Below are 20,900 nucleotides of genomic sequence, written 5' to 3' on the forward strand. Positions count from 1 at the left end.
TATACCTCCCTCCCACAATGCCCTCCCCTAGCCTTAATGACTTCTCCCTAGAAAACACAAAAGAAAAACAACAATAATAGTATTCCTAAGAGGAAAGCATCTAATAAAGTTTAAAGTGCCATATAAATGTGAGTTATTATTATTAGAAGTTTGATAGCAATCTCTGAATCAATGAAAATTACCTCAAGGAAGAACAATGAAGTGAGAGATAAAGAATTAGGAAATGGGTGATGTAACAGCTAAGTTCAGATGCAATCTGCCTGTTTAATACTGTAAGTAGGGGACATGTTTTTGAGGTACAAGGAAAAAATACAAGGACAACAGCAAAGGACACATAAAAAGGTCAGTTAAGAGTTTATTCACAGAACCTGAGAATCACGTGTGTTTACTTATTACATAAAAATGAAGTCAAGAAAAGAAACTATGAAATACTCACAAGTGAAAATAAGAGCTTTTTTCTACTCCACTCCCCTCCTTTTCTTATAATTACTTCCTCAACTTGAAAATCGTCATCCGATAAAATAAACAAACCTGTTCTGTCACCACATAGCTTACTCTCTCTATGTCCATGTGACTGGATGACAGAAGGGAGTGTCTCTAATCGTCTCTGAATGTTAACGGTGGCTGTTTTGACAATATCAGCAGCAGACCCCTGGACTGTGGTATTGATGGCTTGACGTTCAGCCTGTAAAGAAGAAGAACATTCATTCTTTCCGAGAAGAAAAATGTAGGATTCTACCAATATTTGATCCAACAAAAGTAATTGAGTAACCGCTATGTGCAAGGTATGGTGCGAGGGGATAGGTAATGCAAAAAGGAAGTAAGAAACACTTCCTAATTTCAAGATATTTATGATTTACTGGAGAAAGGTAACACACGCCCAAATAATCATATAACAGCATTTATTACATGTTTATAAGATACTATTTACCTAAATAATTCAATAGGAAATTGTTACTCATGTATAATCCAAAAAAATAAATTCAATATATTTTAATTAAAACTGCATTGATTACCAACTGTTTCCCCAGAAAAAAAGTATAGAAGAGTTTTTACACGTGTATTAACTAAAATTATTAGGACTTTAAAAGCATTTTTTTGTTATGAACTTAGCAAACATCAACCAACATGTTCATATCCACACACAAAAAAATTCAGAAAAGGAAAACTGCATATAAAAGCATGACTATTATGTACAGCTTGGGTTTTTTTTTTCATTAATTATATAATACATTTAACACAAAAGTCCCCAAATTGTTCCAACTGGGTCTCTTTCTGAAATTTCACAGCTCTTTTCTGTATATTTTCACATTTACTGACATTTTATTCCTCTTTCCTTTTGGCATCACTAATCTCCTTTCCTCTCATCAATCTTTCTTCCCACTCCCCACCCCCCACCCCCCAAAAGTAAACAAAAGTTGTCTGTTGTAACAAGTTAAGTATAGTCAAGCAAAACCAACTTACACATTGGTCATAACTAAAAATATGCGTCTCATTTTCCACCTCTAGTCCATTACTTCTTTGCCAAGAAAGAAGAAGCATGATTCATCATTGATCTTCAGGATTTGTGTCACTGCATTAGTCTTTCAAAGTTATTTCTCTTCATAATAGTTATTAAATAAAGTGTTCTCATTGTTCTTCTTACTTCATTTTGTATCACTTTATAAAACCCTCCCAAGATTTTTTCTGAATCCATCCCATCTGTCAGTACAATAATACTCCATTACAATTATATACCATAATTTGCTCAGCCACTCCCAAACGGATGGGTATACATTTCTTTCCAGTTATTTGTTATAACAAAAAGTGTTGCTATGGGATGTTGCAGTGGATAGAGCATTGTGCCTGGAGTCTGTAAGACTTGAGTTCAAATCTGAATTCAGACACTTACTAGCTGTATGACCCAGAGCATATCACTTTAATCTGTTTGCCTCAGTTTCTTCAACTGTAAGATGAAGATAATAATAGCACCTACTTCTCAGGGTTGTTGTGAAGATCAAATGAGATGATATTTATAAAATGCTTAGTGCTGTGCCTGGTACACAGTAGGCACTTAATACATGTTTATTTCTTTCCTTTTTATGAATATCTTTGTACATATATGTCCTTTCCTTTCTGTCTTTGATCTCTTTAGGGGCATAAATCTAGTATCTGTATCACTGGGTCAAAGGATATGCACAGTTTAGAGGGTTTGGAAGTACAATTCAAAATTGCTTTCCAGAAAGTTTAGACTAATTCAAAGCTCCAGCAAAAGTACATTAGAGTTCCTGTCCTCCCACAACACCTCCAACAATCACATTTTCTTTTTAATCTTTGTCAACTTAACAAGTATGAGATGGAATCTCAGAGTTATTTTAATTTACATTTCTCTTACTGAATAAAAGACTTTGTCAGCATTAAAGCACCACATGAAATAGCTTCTCTAGGCTATAGCTTTACCTGCAAAGTGAAAAGGTCGCACTAGAAGATCTTTAAATCTATTTTAATTCTAAGACTGTGGGGTAAAGGTGAGCTATCATTATCTACATGACAACCCCTTAAACACATTACTGTAGATATCAAATTACCTAACAAACTCATTCCTTCCATCTGTAATCATTTGAATAATGGGTTTTTCAATTCCTTCATCAACTTGAATATCTCCCTTGGATGGACAATTCAAAAATACCAATGTCCTTCTTAAAATGTTGCACCCAGAACCAGATGTGGTCCGACAGGGGCACAACGCAATGAGACTGTAATATCTTGTTTGAGACATACTAAATTTCTGCTAATAGATCCTAAGATTATATTAGCTTTTTTTTTAAAATAAAATTTTTTAAAAATATTCTGGGTTTGTTCATCTGGATATATCTATCCATATGGATGCCAGGGCCTACCCAACTTAGGCTTCTTACCACTTGCCCTTCCAAGAGAAGTGACCTTTTCCCCTTTTGTTTGTGGTGAGGCAATCGGGTTTAAGTGACCTGCCCAGGGTCACACAGCTAGTAAGTGTCAAAGGATGGATTTGAACTCAGGTCCTCCTGATTCCAAGGCCAGAGCTCTATCCACTGCGCCACCTAGCCACCCCCTATATTAGCTTTTTTGCTGCTTTATCATACCACTGACTTGTTGAGCTTAGAGTCCACTAAAAAAACTTTTAGCCTTTTTCACATGACACACATCATCCAGTATCCCTTGTTGAACTGACTTTGTGCATACAGGACTTAATATTTATCCCCATTAAGTTTCATCTTATTAACTGGGATCACCATTCTAACATGTCGAGTTCCTTTTAAATTCTATTAGCTATCTGTTCAAAAATCATTTCATCTAAAATATCCTAACACGCCATCTATGCCTTCATCTACAGCACTTATACCACTGGTGAACAAAAAGGATCCTAACAAATAAATATGTAGCACTCCATCAGAAATCTTCCTAGGTGACATAAAACAAATAACCATATTTTTTATGGTCATTTAGTCAATTCTCTCTTCACTGACCATATCATCATACAGTTCACATCCTCCTAATTTGTTCATAGAGATGTTGTGAAAGATTTTGTCAAATCTCCTCCTGAAGTTCAAATATGTCATGTATAAAAAACTCATCTAATCTATCTAATCACCCTGTCAAAAAAGAAAAAAGAAAGAAAATGAGGTTCGCCTAGTGTAATTAATTCTCACTGAACCTAAGAGAGCTCATGGTAATCACTAGTTTCCTGTCCAATCATTCAAAAATCAAAGCTTTAATAATTCATTCTAGAATTTTGTCTACAACTCACACCATCCTCACTGCCCTAAAGTTCCTTTCCCTTAAAAATAACTGTACCAGTTGCCCATCTCTACTTCTATGGTGCCTCTCCTGACCTATATGTTTTTCCAAAAATAGCCAACAGTGACTTATAAACTATATCTTTAGTTTTTCAGAACCCAGGATGTAGTTCATCTGGACTGGTGACTTGAATTCAGTATCATCTGGTTGCTCTTACTATATCAATTCCCTGGTGATCATTTTGTGTTATAATTCCTAATCTGGAGATCAATCTCTTTGATACAGAAGAGCAAAGTAAGAATTTAGTAATTTTGCTTTTAATCCATTGCCTAATTTTATCATCTGTTCTACTCCCCTAAAATGGTCCTAACTCTTCTGTGTACTTCCTTTTGCCTCCAATAAAGCTAAAAACAAGTAACTTTTGCACTCCTTAGCATTTATTTCAGGCAGCACAGCTAGATGGCTCCATGGATAAAGCACTGGGCCTGGAGTCAGGAAGACCTGAACTCAAATCCGGCCTCAGACAGTTATTAGCTGTGCAACCCTGGAAAAGTTACTTAACCTCTGTTTGCCTTAATCCACTGGAAAAGGAAACGGCAAGTCACCCCAGTATCTTTGCCAAGAAAACCCCATGAATGTTATGAGTGCACTGTGGTCCACAAGGTCACAAAGAGAGCTGGACACGACTAAACGACTTAACAACAAATGTCACTGTAGGCTTGATCATTTGTGACATTCATGCAGGGATATACCATTCTTTTGTACTTATTCTCTGCTGCCTGCTTTTTTTTCTGTTCATGTCCTTTTAAAATTCAGTATTTAATGAGTTCTGTTTATAGTCACACCAGGATTCATCTCTTCTTTCTAGATTTAGAGCTAGAGCTAGACTTCAAATAGATAACTTCTCTCCTGGGAACATCAAGAGCTTTTTGTCATCATCCTATGAAACACTAGAATGTGCAGGTCCGTCTTCTTTGGGAAGAACCTCAAATATACTACATGACTCTAAGATATTAGCAGATTTCTTCTTCCCTGCATTTTAGGAGGCACATTTTTCTATCACACAAAACTCCTGACAAATTTTGATTCCCTTCTACCTTCTTGTACTATTTTATTTTCTCTTGTGGCTGAATGGAACATCATGCTCTATTCTTTCAAGGAATATTCCTTTCAAGGAAAAGCATGCTGGAGGATTATTTCACTATTTTCAGTGAAATAATCCTCCAGCATGCTCTTCAATTTCTCTTGTAGTCAAACGAACGTGCTACATTTTGTAAATATGTTGTTTTTAATTATTTCTGGAAGAAACATTGACCAACTACAAACTGGGTGTCAGTGGAACACTGACTCACCCCCCATACCTACTAAGGCGTAGTATAGTACGATGCTCAGTTCTCTGTGGATTTTATTACTAATTCTTGCCTCTAAATGAAACAGGAAACCACTTGTTTGCTATCCCTATTCACAATGCCACAAAGATTTCTAATTGAGACAATTTTATATTGGACTTTCCTATCTTATTTTTTTTCATTATCTGGCACTATTTCTTGGGTGCAGAACCAATCTGCAAGCATCAGATTCCTAATAATACCCTAACATAAACAGTAGGTGCATTTACTGTCAGGTATGATGTCTTTTGAAGAAATCCATCTATTTCCTTCTTGCCTTCATTACTCTTATCGCCTCTCATTGTTTGTAATATACTATAACTCTGTGTACTATCTTTTCCCTATGCTACTATCTTCTATCCAAAGAATATTGTGACCATTAATAAATAATAAGTAATTTCTTAAATATGACATTTTATATCAGGGAACCAAATTCAACAAAAGCTTTTACATGCTATCATATTTAATTTCTTTTAAAAAGACTTTAATTAAACAAGTAATTAACCCAAAGTATAGATACACCCATCATAAGAGTAATAAATTTGTCAATATTATTAGTCAGGGTCTAGAATTACTAATTCAACTTCCACAATACACTACACATACATTTTTTAACTTTTAAATTAGTGTCGAGAGAATGTTCAACGTACATGGGATTTGCTGTAAGGATTTGGGTCTTTAATTGCAGGCAAATACCTTCGCCTCCCCAGAATCGTCTGAACAAACCCATCTCTGTTGCAGTTCTTTACTGTCTCTCTTAGGAAACGTTGAATGCCTAAGAGAAAAATAAAATAAAATCTAAAAACATTCCAAGGCTATAATTTATGTAACATACATACTCCTGCCTAAAGAAACACATTAAAATATCAGTAAGGTTACTTTGAGAAATAGCATAGAATAATGGAAAGATCAATGGGATTTGGTGGGGGGGAAGACTTGGGTTTAAATCCCAGCTTTAGCATTTTAGTACATGTGCCATGCTACAAAAGTTATGGATAAAACTGCTACCCACTGATCACCCCGACTCCAGGCCTTGGCAAGGAAGGCTTCATGGAGAAGTGGTTGATTCTGCAGTCAGAAAGAGTCTGAAGTAACAGTAATTAGAAGGAATCTTCACCAACTGAACCTAACAGAGTCAAATCTCAGCAGTAATTCAGTCAGTAACCTCCAACTCTCAACAGAAGACAAAAGGAAAAAAGAAAATGGGGGAAAAAGAAAGGAAATACCCTGGGAAAATAGCTGGAATGAGGAGGAAGGAACTGACTATTTCTCATAATTAGGGAATCACAGGAAAAGATTATTCAAACAATGAGGTGAGGAGAGTGGTGAGTTAATAAACCTCACCTTTATCAGAGCCAGGCAAGGGAAGATTATTTTTAAAGAGCAGGCTGGTAAAAATATAGTAAACTGAACAGAGAACTGGGATGAAAAAGGAAGGAAGAAGAAACAAGGCCACTAGATGGCCAAAGAGAAAGGGTAGATTTGGGAAGGAAAGCCACAAGCAAAACAAATGGAGAACTCATTATCAGAAGTAGAGGAAGATAAGGAAAAATGGTATACCTAGTGACTACAGAGAGAATGCTATAATAACCAAATTATCAAAAAGATATTTTAAGGCATCAGACAAAATAAAAACAAAATACACTTTGAGAAATAAAAATTCAAAAATATGTAATGAGAAAAAGTAAGAAGAGTGGTTTGGCAGATTTCAAACTAGCCTACAAAGCAACAATTATTAAAAAAAAAAACTATTGGTGGAACAGATTAGATAACCAAAACCTAGAAATATCCCACATAGCAATAAATTTCAAATTGATAAATGATCTAAGTATGAAAAGTTATAGCATAAAAATAGTAAGATAGTAATGGAAAGTTCTATCTTTCATGATTGTGGATGGGAGTAGAATTGTGAACCAAACGAGACAGGAGGATACAAAACGCAAAATAGGCGATTTCAATTACATAAATTTTTAAGGTTTTTGGACAATTAAAGTCAATTCACCTAGAATCGGAAGAAAAGATTTTTATTAAAAAATTGCAATAAATTTCTGATAAAAGTATAATATCTAAAATATATGCAAAATTGATACAAAATTACAAGAGTATGGGCCAAACAGGCAAGAGGCCTGACAAAAACAGCTTCCAAAATAAGGAATAAAAATGATCAATAACCACTAAAAAATCAAAGACATGCAAATCAAAACAACCCTAAGGTGTCACACTTTCCACCTTTCAAGCAAATACAGAAAAACTCAATGCTAAAGGAGCTATGAGTAGACAGGAATGTTAACACATTGCTGGTGTATTGGTCCAATTTTTTTAGAAAATAATTTGGAAAGATGGAAAAAAGTTAATAAAAGTTACTAAATTGCCCTTTGACCCAGATCTCATTCTATTATAATTGTATTCAAACAAAGTTATTGATAACAATAAAGACCCATATACAAAGAGGTCTGAAACAGCCTTATCTATAACAAAACGCTAAAAACAAAATGAGCCCAACATTTAGAAAATGACTGAAAAAATATTACTGCTGTATAAAAAATGACAACTATGAAGAAAAAAGGCCAACAAGGAGATGAAACAAAAACTGGACAAATACAGTGATAGATAGCAGTACCATTCTACCAAATTTAAGGGACACATCCCTCCTTTTTGTTAGTTAAGAAACTGATTACACTGCTAAGCCATATGCCCTTAGAGATCAGTGGAAGAAAGGTTCCACAAATACCAAAACATTTATAGCAGAAATTTTTGTGGGAGCATAAAATTGGAAGCAAAGTAGATGCCCGCTGATCTAGGAATGGCTAAACGAAAAGTGTGGCACATTTCTATGGTGTAATATTACTGTGTTGCAAGAAATGATAAATAAAGTGAATACACTGAAGCATGGAAAGATTTATATGAACTGAAATCAGTAGCACCAGGAAAACAATATAGACAATGTCCACAACAATGTAGATGGAAAGTAAAGCGCCAATAACATTTGAAAACAAATGCTGTGAAACTGTAACAACCAAGCTTGGCACCAAGAAGAGACATAAGAACATACCTCCCACTGAATATAAAACGGACAGATAGGGGACCATGCAGGTGGGAAAGTGGCATAAGACATCAGGTTTTTTTTTCAATATGTAGGTTAGTTTTGCTGAATTTTTTCCTTCCTCCTTTTTTCCCCTCATTATAAGGAATGGATCTCTAAGAAAGGTCTTGGGAGGAATACAAGGGGAAAAAGAGGTGATGAGCAAAAGAAATAAAAAAAAAACCAAGATAATTCACATCCTAAAAAAAAATTAAGAAATTGATGGCATGATTTTTATAGAAATCTAACTTGTATAGTGATTTGTGAGTGTTTGTTGGGAAGTATCTATTGTGTCCCCAAAAATATAAATTTTCTTAAAACAAAAAACGAAAAGGCAAAAAAAAAGAATCTATCATCCTCTATGAAATTCTTTCAACTTCAACAAATCATGAATATCATTAAGAGTTCTTTCAACAGAAGGACAAAGATTTGACAGGGAAATTATGCCACTCACATGGCCAACCTTCTGATGTTCACTCTTGGCCCCTGCTTTTCACAAATATATTATATTGTGTTGGTGTGTACATGTTAGTTTTTGTGACTGTGTAGGTGTTACATCCCTTTAAACTTGTCTGACGAAAATCCTTGCTGACTGGGACTTTCAAAAGCAAACTTCAAACTACAGATGAAGGAAAAGGATGATGAGTGTAAAATGTATCACATCTAGAGATTTCTTTTACCTGTGTATCTGGATTTGAAGGATTCAATATAACAAGCAGCATCATTTTCTTGAATGCCCATTTGCTCTCCCAGAGATTTAGCTCCCATTCCATAGATTATTCCATAGCAAATCTAGGATAATACAGGCATCCAATTAAATAATCAACTTGAAGGCCACAGAAAAACGTTTATTGTGACTAACATCTAAGCCAATTTTATGGAAAAAGTTAAGCAGTTTTTGGCTGACTGAACATCAAAGAATAACCATTTACATAGCACCTGTGTGCTATGTATACATATGTGCCAGGCACCATGCTACTCACTTTACAAATATTATCTCATTTGAACCTCACAACAACCTGAGAGTCAGGAACTGTTATAATCCCCATATTACAGCTGAGGAATGTGAGGCAGGCACATGTTAAGTGACTTAAGTGTCTGAGGCCAGCTTTGAACTCAAGTCTTCCTGATTCCAGGCCCAGTGCTCTATCCACTATGCCACCTATCTGCCTTAATAGGGAACATAGGAGGGATACTTTTAGAAATAAAGAAATATTCATGCTAATATGATAAAATTAAAATATAACCTAAATCATTTACATATTTAGCACCATATCAATCAAACTACCAAAAAATTGGTTTATAAGACTACAAAGAATAATAAGTCATCTGGAGGAATAAATAATCAAGAAAATAAAGGAAAACAATGGAAAAAGCAGGAAAGAAGCAGGGTTAGTAGTTCTAGATCTCAAACTATACATCAAAGCAATAGTCACCCACCAAGAACAATGGACGTGGAATCAGAATGCCTGCATCATTGCACAGTGATTCATGTTCTGGTCTTTGCCTCAGACATTAGCTATACATCCCTTGACAAGTCACTTAACCTCTATGAACCTCAGTTTCCTCATTTCTAAAATGGGAAAAATAACAGCACCTAGACAGGCAAATGTGGGTTCATCGATAGAGAGCCAGACTAGAAGACAGGAAGACCTGGAGGGATCCAAGTCCTGCCTCCTAAACACACTGGCTATGTGACCCAGCGCAAGTCAGTGGTCCTCTCTGTGCTCAGGAAGCTCTCTAAGGCTACAGATTTCCAGGGCAATATCCAGTATACATTAGTAGAAGCAGTTTCCTAACCAGGAATTCCCTCTACTAGTGAAATCACGGATTTGGACCAAATAACAAAAATGACTTCCTGGTAACGTCATAATGATCAAATGAGGTAATATGCATTCAGGACTTTAAGCAAATATATAAATGTCCACTATCATCATTATCCTGATTCTGCCACTTACTACTTGTACATGGACTTGGCCAAGTAACTTCCTTCTATGACTTCAGTTTTGTTATCTATGAAAGAGAAAGTTGGACAAAACGACCTTAACATCCCTTTTAGCTCTAAATCCCATGAATCTCCTAGGCACAGGAACAATAAAACATTGAAATGAGAGATTTGCAAACTAAGGCTTCCAAACATACAACTTCTGCTACTTTTGATGTCTACATGTACCTGCTTGGCTTGCTGCCTTGTATCATCCCCAACTGTCTCTGGATCAATCATCTTCCATTCTGCTGCAATGCTCTTGAATACATCAGCACCACTGTTTAGTACCTCAATGAGATGACGATCCTGGGATAAATGAGCCAGGATCCTCAGTTCTAGTTGAGAATAATCAGCAGCCAGAATCATTCCTCCTAGAACCAAAGCATGTCTATTACAAAGCTGGGACAAAAGAAGTCAAAATTTACACAGTTTAACTGAATATGAGTACCATTAAGTAAAATGTCAGAAGAGTCAGAATTTTAGAACAAGAATGTATCTAAGACATCATGTCAATTAACACATTTAAACCTGCTTCTTCTTTGTCAATATATCTTAATTCATTTGTACGACTTAAAATTTTTCCTTTCCAGGAAATAGTAAAAACAAAGTTAGATTCCATTATAGGTAAAACATTAAGCAAGAAAGTTAAGTAGGATCAAGAATCTTAGAAAAAAGTGAGACTTCATGTTGTGAGACTTCATACAACGACCAGATGATAAAGAAGCAGTTGGCCCTGAAATATATTTCATCTCCTTGATCACTAAGAAACTAGGAAAAGGGCTTTATTTTTTAAGGACGAATTAGCAATGAAAGGCCTTTTAATCAATCTAATCAGATTCAGAGGCCACAACCAGAAGTCCTAAACAGAACTAAATTGGTAAAGAAAGAAATTCTGCTCTGCATAGGAAAGTTGCTATTGTGGGTGGTGTTTCTTTAGGCTTTATTTTACACAAAAAAAGTTTGTAGCTGTTTTAATAATTAATCTAGAATCTCAATATCTAAGATATTTGAGACATCCTAGATGGGAGCCATTATTAAGATAGACATGTTATCACCTCTGTTATTTAATATTATACTAGAAATGTTAGCCATGGTAATAAAAGAAAAAGAAATTAAAGAAATTAGAATAGGTAATGAGGAAACAAAACTACCACTCTTTGCAGATGATACGATGTTATACTTATAAAATCCTAGAGAATCAACTAAAAAAACTACTTGAAATTATTAACAACTTTAGTAAAGTTGCAGGATACAAAATAAACCCACATAAATCATCAGTATTTCTACATATTACAAAAAAAAAGTACAGCAGCAAGAGACAGAAGGAGAAATTCCATTTAAAATAACTGTAAACAATATAAAATACTTGGGACTCTACCTGCCAAGACAAACTCAAGAAGAACGTGAACACAACTATAAAGCACTTTTCACTGAAATGCAATCAGATCAATTGGAAAAATATTGATTGTTCATGGGTAGGCTGAGTCAACATAATAAAAATGACAATTCTACCTAAATTAATCTATTTATTCAGTGCTATGCCAATGAAACTATTAAAAAATTATTTTATGGAGCTAGAAAAAATAATAAAATTCACCTGGAAGAACAAAAGCTCAAAGATATCAAGAGAATCAATTAAAAAATGTGAAAGGAGGTGATCTAGCCATACCAGATCTCAGAATGTATTATAAAGTGTTAATTATCAAAGCAATCTGGTACTGGCTAAGAAATAGAGTGATAGATCAGTGGAATAGATTAGGTACAAATTACATTATACTAAATGACCACAGTAATCTAGTACATGATAAACCCAAAGATCCAAGCTTTTGGAACAAAAACTCATTATTTGACAAAAACTGCTGGGAAAACCAGAAAACAGTATGACAGAAACTAGGTATAGACCAATATCTCACACCATATACCAAGATATGGTCAAAATGGATACATGATTTATATGTCAAAGGTGATACTATAAGCAAATTAAGATAGCATGGAATAGGTTATCTGTCACCTTTATGGATAAAGGAAAAATTTAGGACTAAAGAAGATATAGAAGCACTACAAAATGTAAAATAGATAATTTTGATTATGTAAAATTAGAAAGATTTTTCACAAACAAAACCAACACAAGCAAAATTACAGGGAAAGCAGAAAACTGAGGGAAAAAAATTACAACAAGTATCTCTGATAAAGGCCTCATTTCTCAAATATATAGAGAATAGAGTCAAATTTATAAAAACATAAGTCATTCCCCAACTGATAACTGGTCAAAGGATATGAATAGGCAGTTTTCAAAGAAATTAAAGCTATCTATAGTCATATGAAAAAAATGCTCCAAATCACTTTTGATTAGAGAAATACAAATTAAAACAACTCTGAGGTATTACTTTACAACTATCAGAGTGGCTATTCTGACAAAAAAAGGAAAATGTTGGATGATGGAGGGGATGTGGGAAAACTGGGACACTAATGCACTTTTGGTGAAGTTGTGAACTGATCCAACCATTCTAGAGTACAATTTGGAATTATCCCCAAAGGGCTGTAAAACTCTGCATACCCTTTTTTGATTCAGAATACAACCGCTAGGTCTATATCCCAAAGACATCCAAATAATGGGGAAAGGATGTATTTATACAAAAATATTCACAGCAGCTCTTTTTGTGGTAGCTGAGAATTGGAAATCGAAAGGATATCCATCAATTGGGGAATGGCTAAGCAAGCTGTGATATGATTGCGATGGAATATTATTGTGTTATAAGAAATGACAAGCAGGCTGATTTCAGAAAAATCTGGAAAGATTTATATGAATTGATGCATAGTGAAGTGAATCGAACCAGGAGAACATTGTTCACAGTAACAGCAATATTGTTCGATGAAAAACCGTGAATGGCTTAGCTATTCTCAGCAATAAAATGATCCAAGATAATCTCAAAGGACTAATGATGAAGCAAAGAACTGATACTGATTGCATACAGACTAAGGCATGCTATTTTTCACTTTCTTTCATCTTTTTCTTTTATTCGGGTCTTCTTGTACAAAATGACTATATGGAATTGTTTCACATAATTGTGGGAAAAAAAAAAAGATCAGCATGGCCTTCCCCTGGCATGATTTTAATACCATCTTGTGGCACTAGATACACATTACAAAGAAAAGAGAAATAGAGCAAAATCATTTTACATTATCCACATAAATTAATTTTCCAGGTAAATAAACCTTACCCCCAAAAAGCAACAAAATATATTTTGATTTTTATCATTTTTATGGAAATATTTCTAAAATGAATTACGCATTTTCTTTAAATAAAATTTTGTTGGTTCTGTTTGTGTTTGGTTTGGGGATTTTTTGCTTCCAGTGGTGGTGGTATAGGGCAGCATGGTACTACGGAAAGTATGCTAGATTTGGAGTCAGAGCACTTGAGTTCAAATTGTGGCTCTCCCATCCACTACCTGGATGACCTTACTTAGGCAAGTAACTTAATCTCTCTGGGTCTCAGGGTCCTTATGTTTAAAATGAAGAGATTGGATTAGATAGCTTCTTAGGTCCACTCTAGCTCTAAATTTATGATATTATAATTTGTAATTTTTTTAAATACTGATAAAAGATTTTTTTAATAAGTAGAACCACAGAGATCAAGCTGCTCAATGGCCTTCATTCTTATTTAAAAAGGTTGCCATTTCAATAAAACATACCTGTACAAGGTCTCTATAGATAGATGGTGCAATACTGCAGATGTTTCTCTCTCGATGATATTTTACTAATTGTATCAAGCCTTTGAATATTACAAGTCTTTCTCACTGAAATCCATGTTTATTCCTTAGAAACTTTTTAACAATGAATTTAGGAATAATTAAATTCTTGAAAAATGTAAATTATTCATTCTACTGATAGATACTTTGGTTAACTGAAGTTGAAACAATAAAATAAGAAGACAGAAATATTGCATGAGATAAAAGCAACATTTAAAAAATGAGAATTCGTATACCTACTACTCCCCTTCAGTATCTTCAACCTCTGTATACTTAGGTCTACACCATACCATGTGCTGAATACTATCAGCACAAATACTTTCTTTTTTTTTTTTATTTTTTTTATTTTTAGTTTTCAACATTTACTTCCACAAGATTTTGAGTTCCAAATTTTCACTCCACCTCACCCCTCGCCCCACCCCAAGATGGCATGCATTCTGAATACCCCTTCCCCTAGTCTGCTTTCCCTGCTATCTCTCCCCTCCTTCCCCTTCTATTTTCCTGTAGGCAGGATAGCTGTCTGTAATCCATTTCCTGTATTTCTTATTTCCCAGTTGCATATGAAAACATTTTTTTAAACATGTTTTTTTAAACTTTGGGTTCCAAATTTTCTCCCTTCCTCCCTCCCCACCCACCCTCATTGAAAACGCAAGCAACTCAACAGAGGCTATACTTGTGCACTTATGCAAAACACTTTCATAGCAGACATGCTGTGAAAAACTAACTCTATTTTCCTTAATCCTATCCTGCCCCCCCCATTTATTCTATTCTTTCTTCTGACCCTGTCCCTCCTCAGAAGTATTTGCTTCTGATTACCCCCTTTCCAAATCTGCCCTCCTCTCTATCATCCCCCTACTCTCTTGTTCCCTTCCCCTCCTATTTTTCGGTAGGGTAAGACAGATTTACCCTCCTTAAGTCAAAACCTATGGGAATAAGATTCACTCATTTCCTCTCACCTTCCCCCGGTTCCCCCCCACTGTAAGAGCCTTTTCTTTTCTGTTTTTTTTTTGTGAGATAATTTACCCCGTTCTACCTTTCCCTTTCTCCTTCTCCTAGTATAATCCTCTGTCACCCCTCAATTTTATTCTCCAGATATGACCCCTTCATCTTCAACTCACTCACTCTGTGCCCTCTATCTATTTATCTATATCTATATATATGTACATATAATTTTTTCCCCTCCAACTACCCTAATACTGACAAAGGTCTCATGAGTTACAAATACTACCTTTCCATGCAGGAATGTAAACAGTTCAACCTTAATAAGTCTCTTATGATTTTCTGTTCAGCTCTGGTCTTTTCATCAAGAATGCTTAAAAGTCCTCTATTTCACTGAATGACCATTTTTTCCACTGAAGAATTATACTCAGTTTTGCTGGGTAGGGGATTCTTGGTTGTAATCCTATTTCCTTTGCCCTCCGGAATATTATATTCCATGCCCTGTGGTCCCTTAATGTAGAAGCAGCTAAATCTTGTGTTATCCTGATTGTGTTTCCGCAATACTTGAATTGTTTCTTTCTGGCTGCTTGTAATATTTTCTCCCTGACCTGGGAACTCTGGAATTTGGCTACAATATTCCTAGGAGTTTTCCTTTGGGGATCTCTTTCAGAGGAGATCGATGGATTCTTTCAATTTCTATTTTGCCCTCTGGTTCTAAAATATCAGGACAGTTTTCCTTGATAATTTCTTGAAAGACGATGTTTAGGCTCTTTTTTTGATCATGGCTTTCAGATAGTCCAATAATTTTTAAATTCTCTCTTTTGGATCTATTTTCCAGGTCAGTTGTTTTTCCAATGAGATATTTCACATTGTTTTCTAATTTTTCATTCTTTTGGATTTGTTTTACAGTGTCTTGATTTCTCATAAAGTCACTAGCTTCCAATTGCTCTATTCTAATTTTTAAGAAGTATTTTCTTCAGTAAGCTTTTAGACTTCCTTTTCCATTTGGCCAATTTTGCTCTTTAGGGCATTCTTTTCTTCATTGGCTTTTTGGACCTCTTTTGCCATTTGGGTTAGGCTATTTTTTAAGGTGTTATTTTCTTCAGTATTTTTTTTGAGTCTCCTTTAGCAAGCTGTTAACTTGCTTTTCATGATTTTCTTGCATCACTCTCATTTCTCTTCCCAGTTTTTCCTCTACTTCTCTTACTTGCTTCTCAAAATCCCTTTTGAGCTCTTCCAAGGCCTGGGACTGATTCATATTTTTCTTGGAAGTTTTGGATGTAGGAGCTTTGACTTAGTTTTCTTCTTCTGGTTGTATGTTTTGATCTTCTTTGTCACCAAAGTAAGATAATATAGTCTGATTCTTTTTGCGCTGCTTGCTCACGATCGCAACCAATTACTTGAGTTTTAAACTCTTTGTTAAGGTAAGAGTCTGTTTCCAATGTGAAGAATGTACTGTCCCAAGCTTTGGGGGTTTGTATAACTGTTTTCAGAGATACTTCTAGGGAGCTGAAAAGTGTCAGTTCTTCCAAGGTACTATGATAAGGGGCGAGGTGTTTTCTCTCCACCACCACAACAAGCTCCACCACACCAGTGCTCCTCCTAGCCCCAGGACCACCCCTCAGAACTATGACCCAGACCCAGGCACCAGTAAAGCAAGAGATTCCTGCCTCAGCCCTGGCAAAGAGATCCTTGCAATCCCCCTCTGATCAGCCACTTGATTCCCCCTCAGTCTGTGGGCTGGAAGCTCAGAAGCCAGCCACTGCCCTTGGGGCAGCTGAGATCTACCTTCTTCTCTCACGCAGTAACAGACTTTTCTCACTGACCTTCTAAGTTGTCTTTGGCGTTTGTGGGTTGAGAAGTCTGGGAACCGCCACAGCAGCCCACAATTCAGTCCTCTGAGGCCTGCTCCAGGGTCACTGCAGCCTGAGCACTCACACCGAACTGTGTTCCTCTCCCAGCCCAGTGCAATATACCTTTCCGATCAGCCATCCAGGTTGTCTTGGGCTGGAAATTTGTTTTACTCTGTTTTTTTTTGTAGGTTCTACTGCTTTAAAATTAGTTTAGAGCCATTTTTGGTAGGTATTTGGAGGGGTTTGGGGGAGAGCTCTAGCAAGTCACTGCTTTCCCTCGCCATCTTGGCTCCACTTCCTATAATTTGTAATTTAATGAGTGAAGGGAACTCCCAATTAGGAAACTTTTCCATTGATGGATGTTAGCAATATGTCTGCAACTCATAATTTTAGAGTTGTCTGGGTCACTGAGAGCTTGAGTGACTTGTTCAGGGTCACAGAGACAGTATATTAAAAGATATAACCTGAACCATGTCTTCTTAGCTATTAGACCAGCCCTCTATCCACAACACCATGCTGCCCCTCCTAAATATCAATGAAGAGAGGATACGATATAATTTAACTTTCCCGATGCCTTCGTCAAAGTTATAGTTATCAATCTCAATAAATATATTCTACCATGATAAGTGATGCTCTCAATCAAATATTAAGTATGTAAAGTTGTTTGCCTCTATACTAAGATATACTTCTGGAGTTCTTACCACAAGGTAAGAAGGATGTGAACCAAGAAAATGTTAGAAATAGAATGGAAGGCATGGAAATAAGAGACATCATGGAGGACAAAATGATAAGTGGCTGAATGTATACAGAGGGTACGAGAGCCAAAGAATCAAAAGATGAATCTAGGCTAAAGTCTGAGAAACATCACAAACATAGGGAAGGCAAGGGGTAACAATAACAATAACAACAAAAACAACAACAATGTTTGTAGAGGGCATAACTATGTGCCAGGCACATAGTTGCAGGATGTTACAGGATGAATACAGAGGAGATCAGCCAAAGGACTGTGATAAGTGACAGTGATAAGTGACAGATAAGCAACAGCATGGGAAACAGGAAGATATAAAGGGCAACAATAATCATTGAGTCCACAGATAGATAGGAAAAAAAGTGAAAAAGAATTGTAGCAGGCAATAGCAAAAACACAATAATCATAGGAATTTATATTATTTTTTTTAATTTAAAAATCAGGAAGCAAGAGTATTCCAGATCTAAGCAAATAATGAGCTTTGTGTGATCTAAACAGATTCTAGGATACATTTTTAAAAAAATAATGACAATAGATCTGCTGGTCTTCTCAGTGCTGCGGATGGGAGCAAAACCTACAGACATGCTAGTAACAGTACCTATTAGGAATTATTTGCTAATTATCATTAAAGCACAGATAAATGGAAATTACAAGTAAAACATGACTATGTGCCATATATACAATAGTAGTGTCTGATAATGTTGCTAAAATAAAAGTAACACTTAAGAGAAGAATGCAAAACTAACTTAAGGATTACTCTCTCCTCATAGGAGCAAATGAGCAAAGAAAACAAGGTACCAAAAAATGCAACTATTTATAGGTTACAAGTCCCAGCAAACCTTATGTGGCATCAAATAACAGTTTCTTAGGAGCAGGTTTCTATGGTCCATAATAAAAAAGAGAAACAACTATTAATATTGAGGATATAACTTCCCAAATGGCCTGGATCTTTACACCTTCTAGGCACTCAGGAGGAATCTCTATTCTTAAAGATTTATACTAATACTAAGCCTAAAACTTTAAAAAGAAGGCTTAGCTCTAAGGACATTATCTACCTATCAGCAGTACAGTCTCCCAAAGTAATATCCACTCTACCTGAAACACAGGTTTCAAAGTTTCTGTGCACCCAAGCAAAGTTTGAAAAATTGTACCCGTTTGTGTTACTGTTCACTAAAGGCTGTCTTCATTAAAACACACGAGATCACAAAATAAATACTGACATGATGGAGAGAGAAATTTATGGCATTAAAAATATGTGCATATATAAAAAGTAATATTGAAAAGTAATTGTGTTAGGCATCAGCAAGCAGAAGGAGATAGCTTGTTTACACCTAATCAAAGCTCTGTCCACAATACATTCATTGTAGGAATGGAGATATGCATATAAGGCCTATAAACTCTTCATCATTTCTCTCAATGTCTGAAGTTTAGTTTTAGATATGTTGGGTCAGAAAGGACAAGGAGACATTCAAGAGGAAATGGGAGATAAGAGATAAAGGACTAGAGTTTAAGAGAGAAGACAGACTGAAGATATGGGTCATTCACATTGTTCTGATAGTTGACTTAGAGTAAATGAATTCTCTAAGTAGAAGGAATAGGAATGGCAGAGAACTGAACCATTGGAACGATTCACATTTATGGAAGCGAAGAAAGAAACAAAGACAGCAAAGGAGAAAACAAAAAGTATTCAGAGTTAAAACACAACTTAGCACAGCACATGGCACATAGTAGGTGCTTAATAGTTTATTGACTATTGAAAACAAGCAGGATAGTAAGGGATTACAGAAGCCAAGGGAGTTGAGAGTTACATTAAAAAGAAGTATGGCATAAGAGAAAAACAGCCTGTGGCTCAGATATGCATCAAAACCCCAGCTCTACCAGTATTTATTTTGTAAGACCTTAAGTAAGCCATAGCCTCTCTGGACATCAGTTTTCTCAAATAACATTTATTGTCTACTACATGGCAAGCATTGGGCTAGAATGGAGGTAGAGGAGAAGGGAAAGATAAAAATAAAACTGTCGTTAATGTCAAGGAGTCTACTGGGGAGGAAGGGCAGGTAGAAAAGGAGGAGCACAACATGCACACGTAAAAGTAAATAAAAACATATACAAAATAAATACAAAAAGACATCGGCCAAGATGGCAGAACAAGAGGAAAAAGCCTAGCTCTCACCCCAAAACACTCCACAAAAATCTAGCAGAGGTTCCCAAACTTATTTGGCCTACTGCCCTCTTTTCAAAAAAAAAAAAAAAAAAATTACTCAGCACCCCCTTGAAAACGACTTTCTTTAACTCTTTAATGGTTTTATTTGTGTTATTTCAAAAAATATTTTTTAAACGTTGCATCTTAAATTTAATAACTTATTGTAAATTTGTGGGGTTTTACCTGCATTGAGATTTTGATGATGTAAAGCTGCATCATGTAACCATACAGCATGGTATTGTATATAAGTCATTACACGCACATATTCCTGCTGATGCATGCTGGACCTCCCAACAATGCGGAACCGCTCACCTGCCAACACTTGCTTGTTAAGACTTATTGGTGGACTTGACCACTGATCGGTTATAACTTGCATTTTGTGTGTTTATTTGGAAAATTATGTAATCACTATGACTTTAACTCTGTTACACAACAGATGAGACATGTATGAACACTTCTTCAAAATTTTCTTATCTTCTCTTCTTTCCTCATGCTTCCACTACCTCCTTAATTTTATTCAATGCCCCCCAATTGCACCTGAGGCCACTCTTGCCCCCCCCCCGATTGTTCTAGCATCCCCCAGGGACAGGATTGCCCACTTTGGGAACCTATGATAGAAGATGCACCAGATCCAGCCATGACCAGAAAATCCAAGAAAAAAATTATAATGAGTCATTTACTCTAGTCCAAGCAAACATAGTGAAACAGATAAAGAAGTCTGCAGGATGTGGGGAAGGGGTCTAGCTAGGAGCCCAGAGGGTGGATCCTCCCAGTGTAGGTCTGCACAAGCATCAGCAGCACCAGGACAAGAAGCCCCAGGTCTGGCACTGAGGGGCAAGATCTTATGCAAGTGCCAACTGGCAGCTCTGCTGCTCACATCCAAGGGCTGGATCACAGACCTTAGGGAAAGAAAGGGGGGAGAGGGGTACTAAAAAGTATTTTATAAATGAAATGAGACCTCTAACAGAAAGAACTGGGGAAAATGTGCGAGCTTCAATGTCTCTGGACATTCTCTACCAGATAACAGAAACCCTTTCCTGGAAGTTTATTTCACCCCTGGACTTCTCACACTGGACATAACCTGCCCGCCTGTAGCATCTTCCCCTGAGAACCTCTATTTTAAGGTGAGCACACTCACGCCAGTCATGTCTTCATTGCACTACAGGGTCCACCACTGGACTTAATCACATTTCAA

The 20,900-nt window shown here is 36.0% G+C and overlaps 1 protein-coding gene across 1 annotated transcript in view; it reads right to left on the reverse strand.

The window, feature by feature from the left end:
- Positions 1-20,900, reverse strand: part of POLQ (DNA polymerase theta) — a 119,858-nt gene that overhangs the window by 8,406 nt on the left and 90,552 nt on the right. The window contains exons 25-28 of the mRNA XM_027845167.1: positions 10,400-10,584; positions 8,907-9,018; positions 5,795-5,919; positions 532-685 (exon numbers count right to left, since the gene is read on the reverse strand). Of these exons, the coding sequence (XP_027700968.1) occupies positions 532-685; positions 5,795-5,919; positions 8,907-9,018; positions 10,400-10,584 (576 nt within the window). The remainder of the gene's footprint in view (positions 1-531; positions 686-5,794; positions 5,920-8,906; positions 9,019-10,399; positions 10,585-20,900) is intronic.

This window comes from Vombatus ursinus, unplaced genomic scaffold (assembly GCF_900497805.2).
Source record: "Vombatus ursinus unplaced genomic scaffold, bare-nosed wombat genome assembly UNPS02014959.1, whole genome shotgun sequence".
Taxonomy (NCBI): Eukaryota; Metazoa; Chordata; class Mammalia; order Diprotodontia; family Vombatidae; genus Vombatus; species Vombatus ursinus.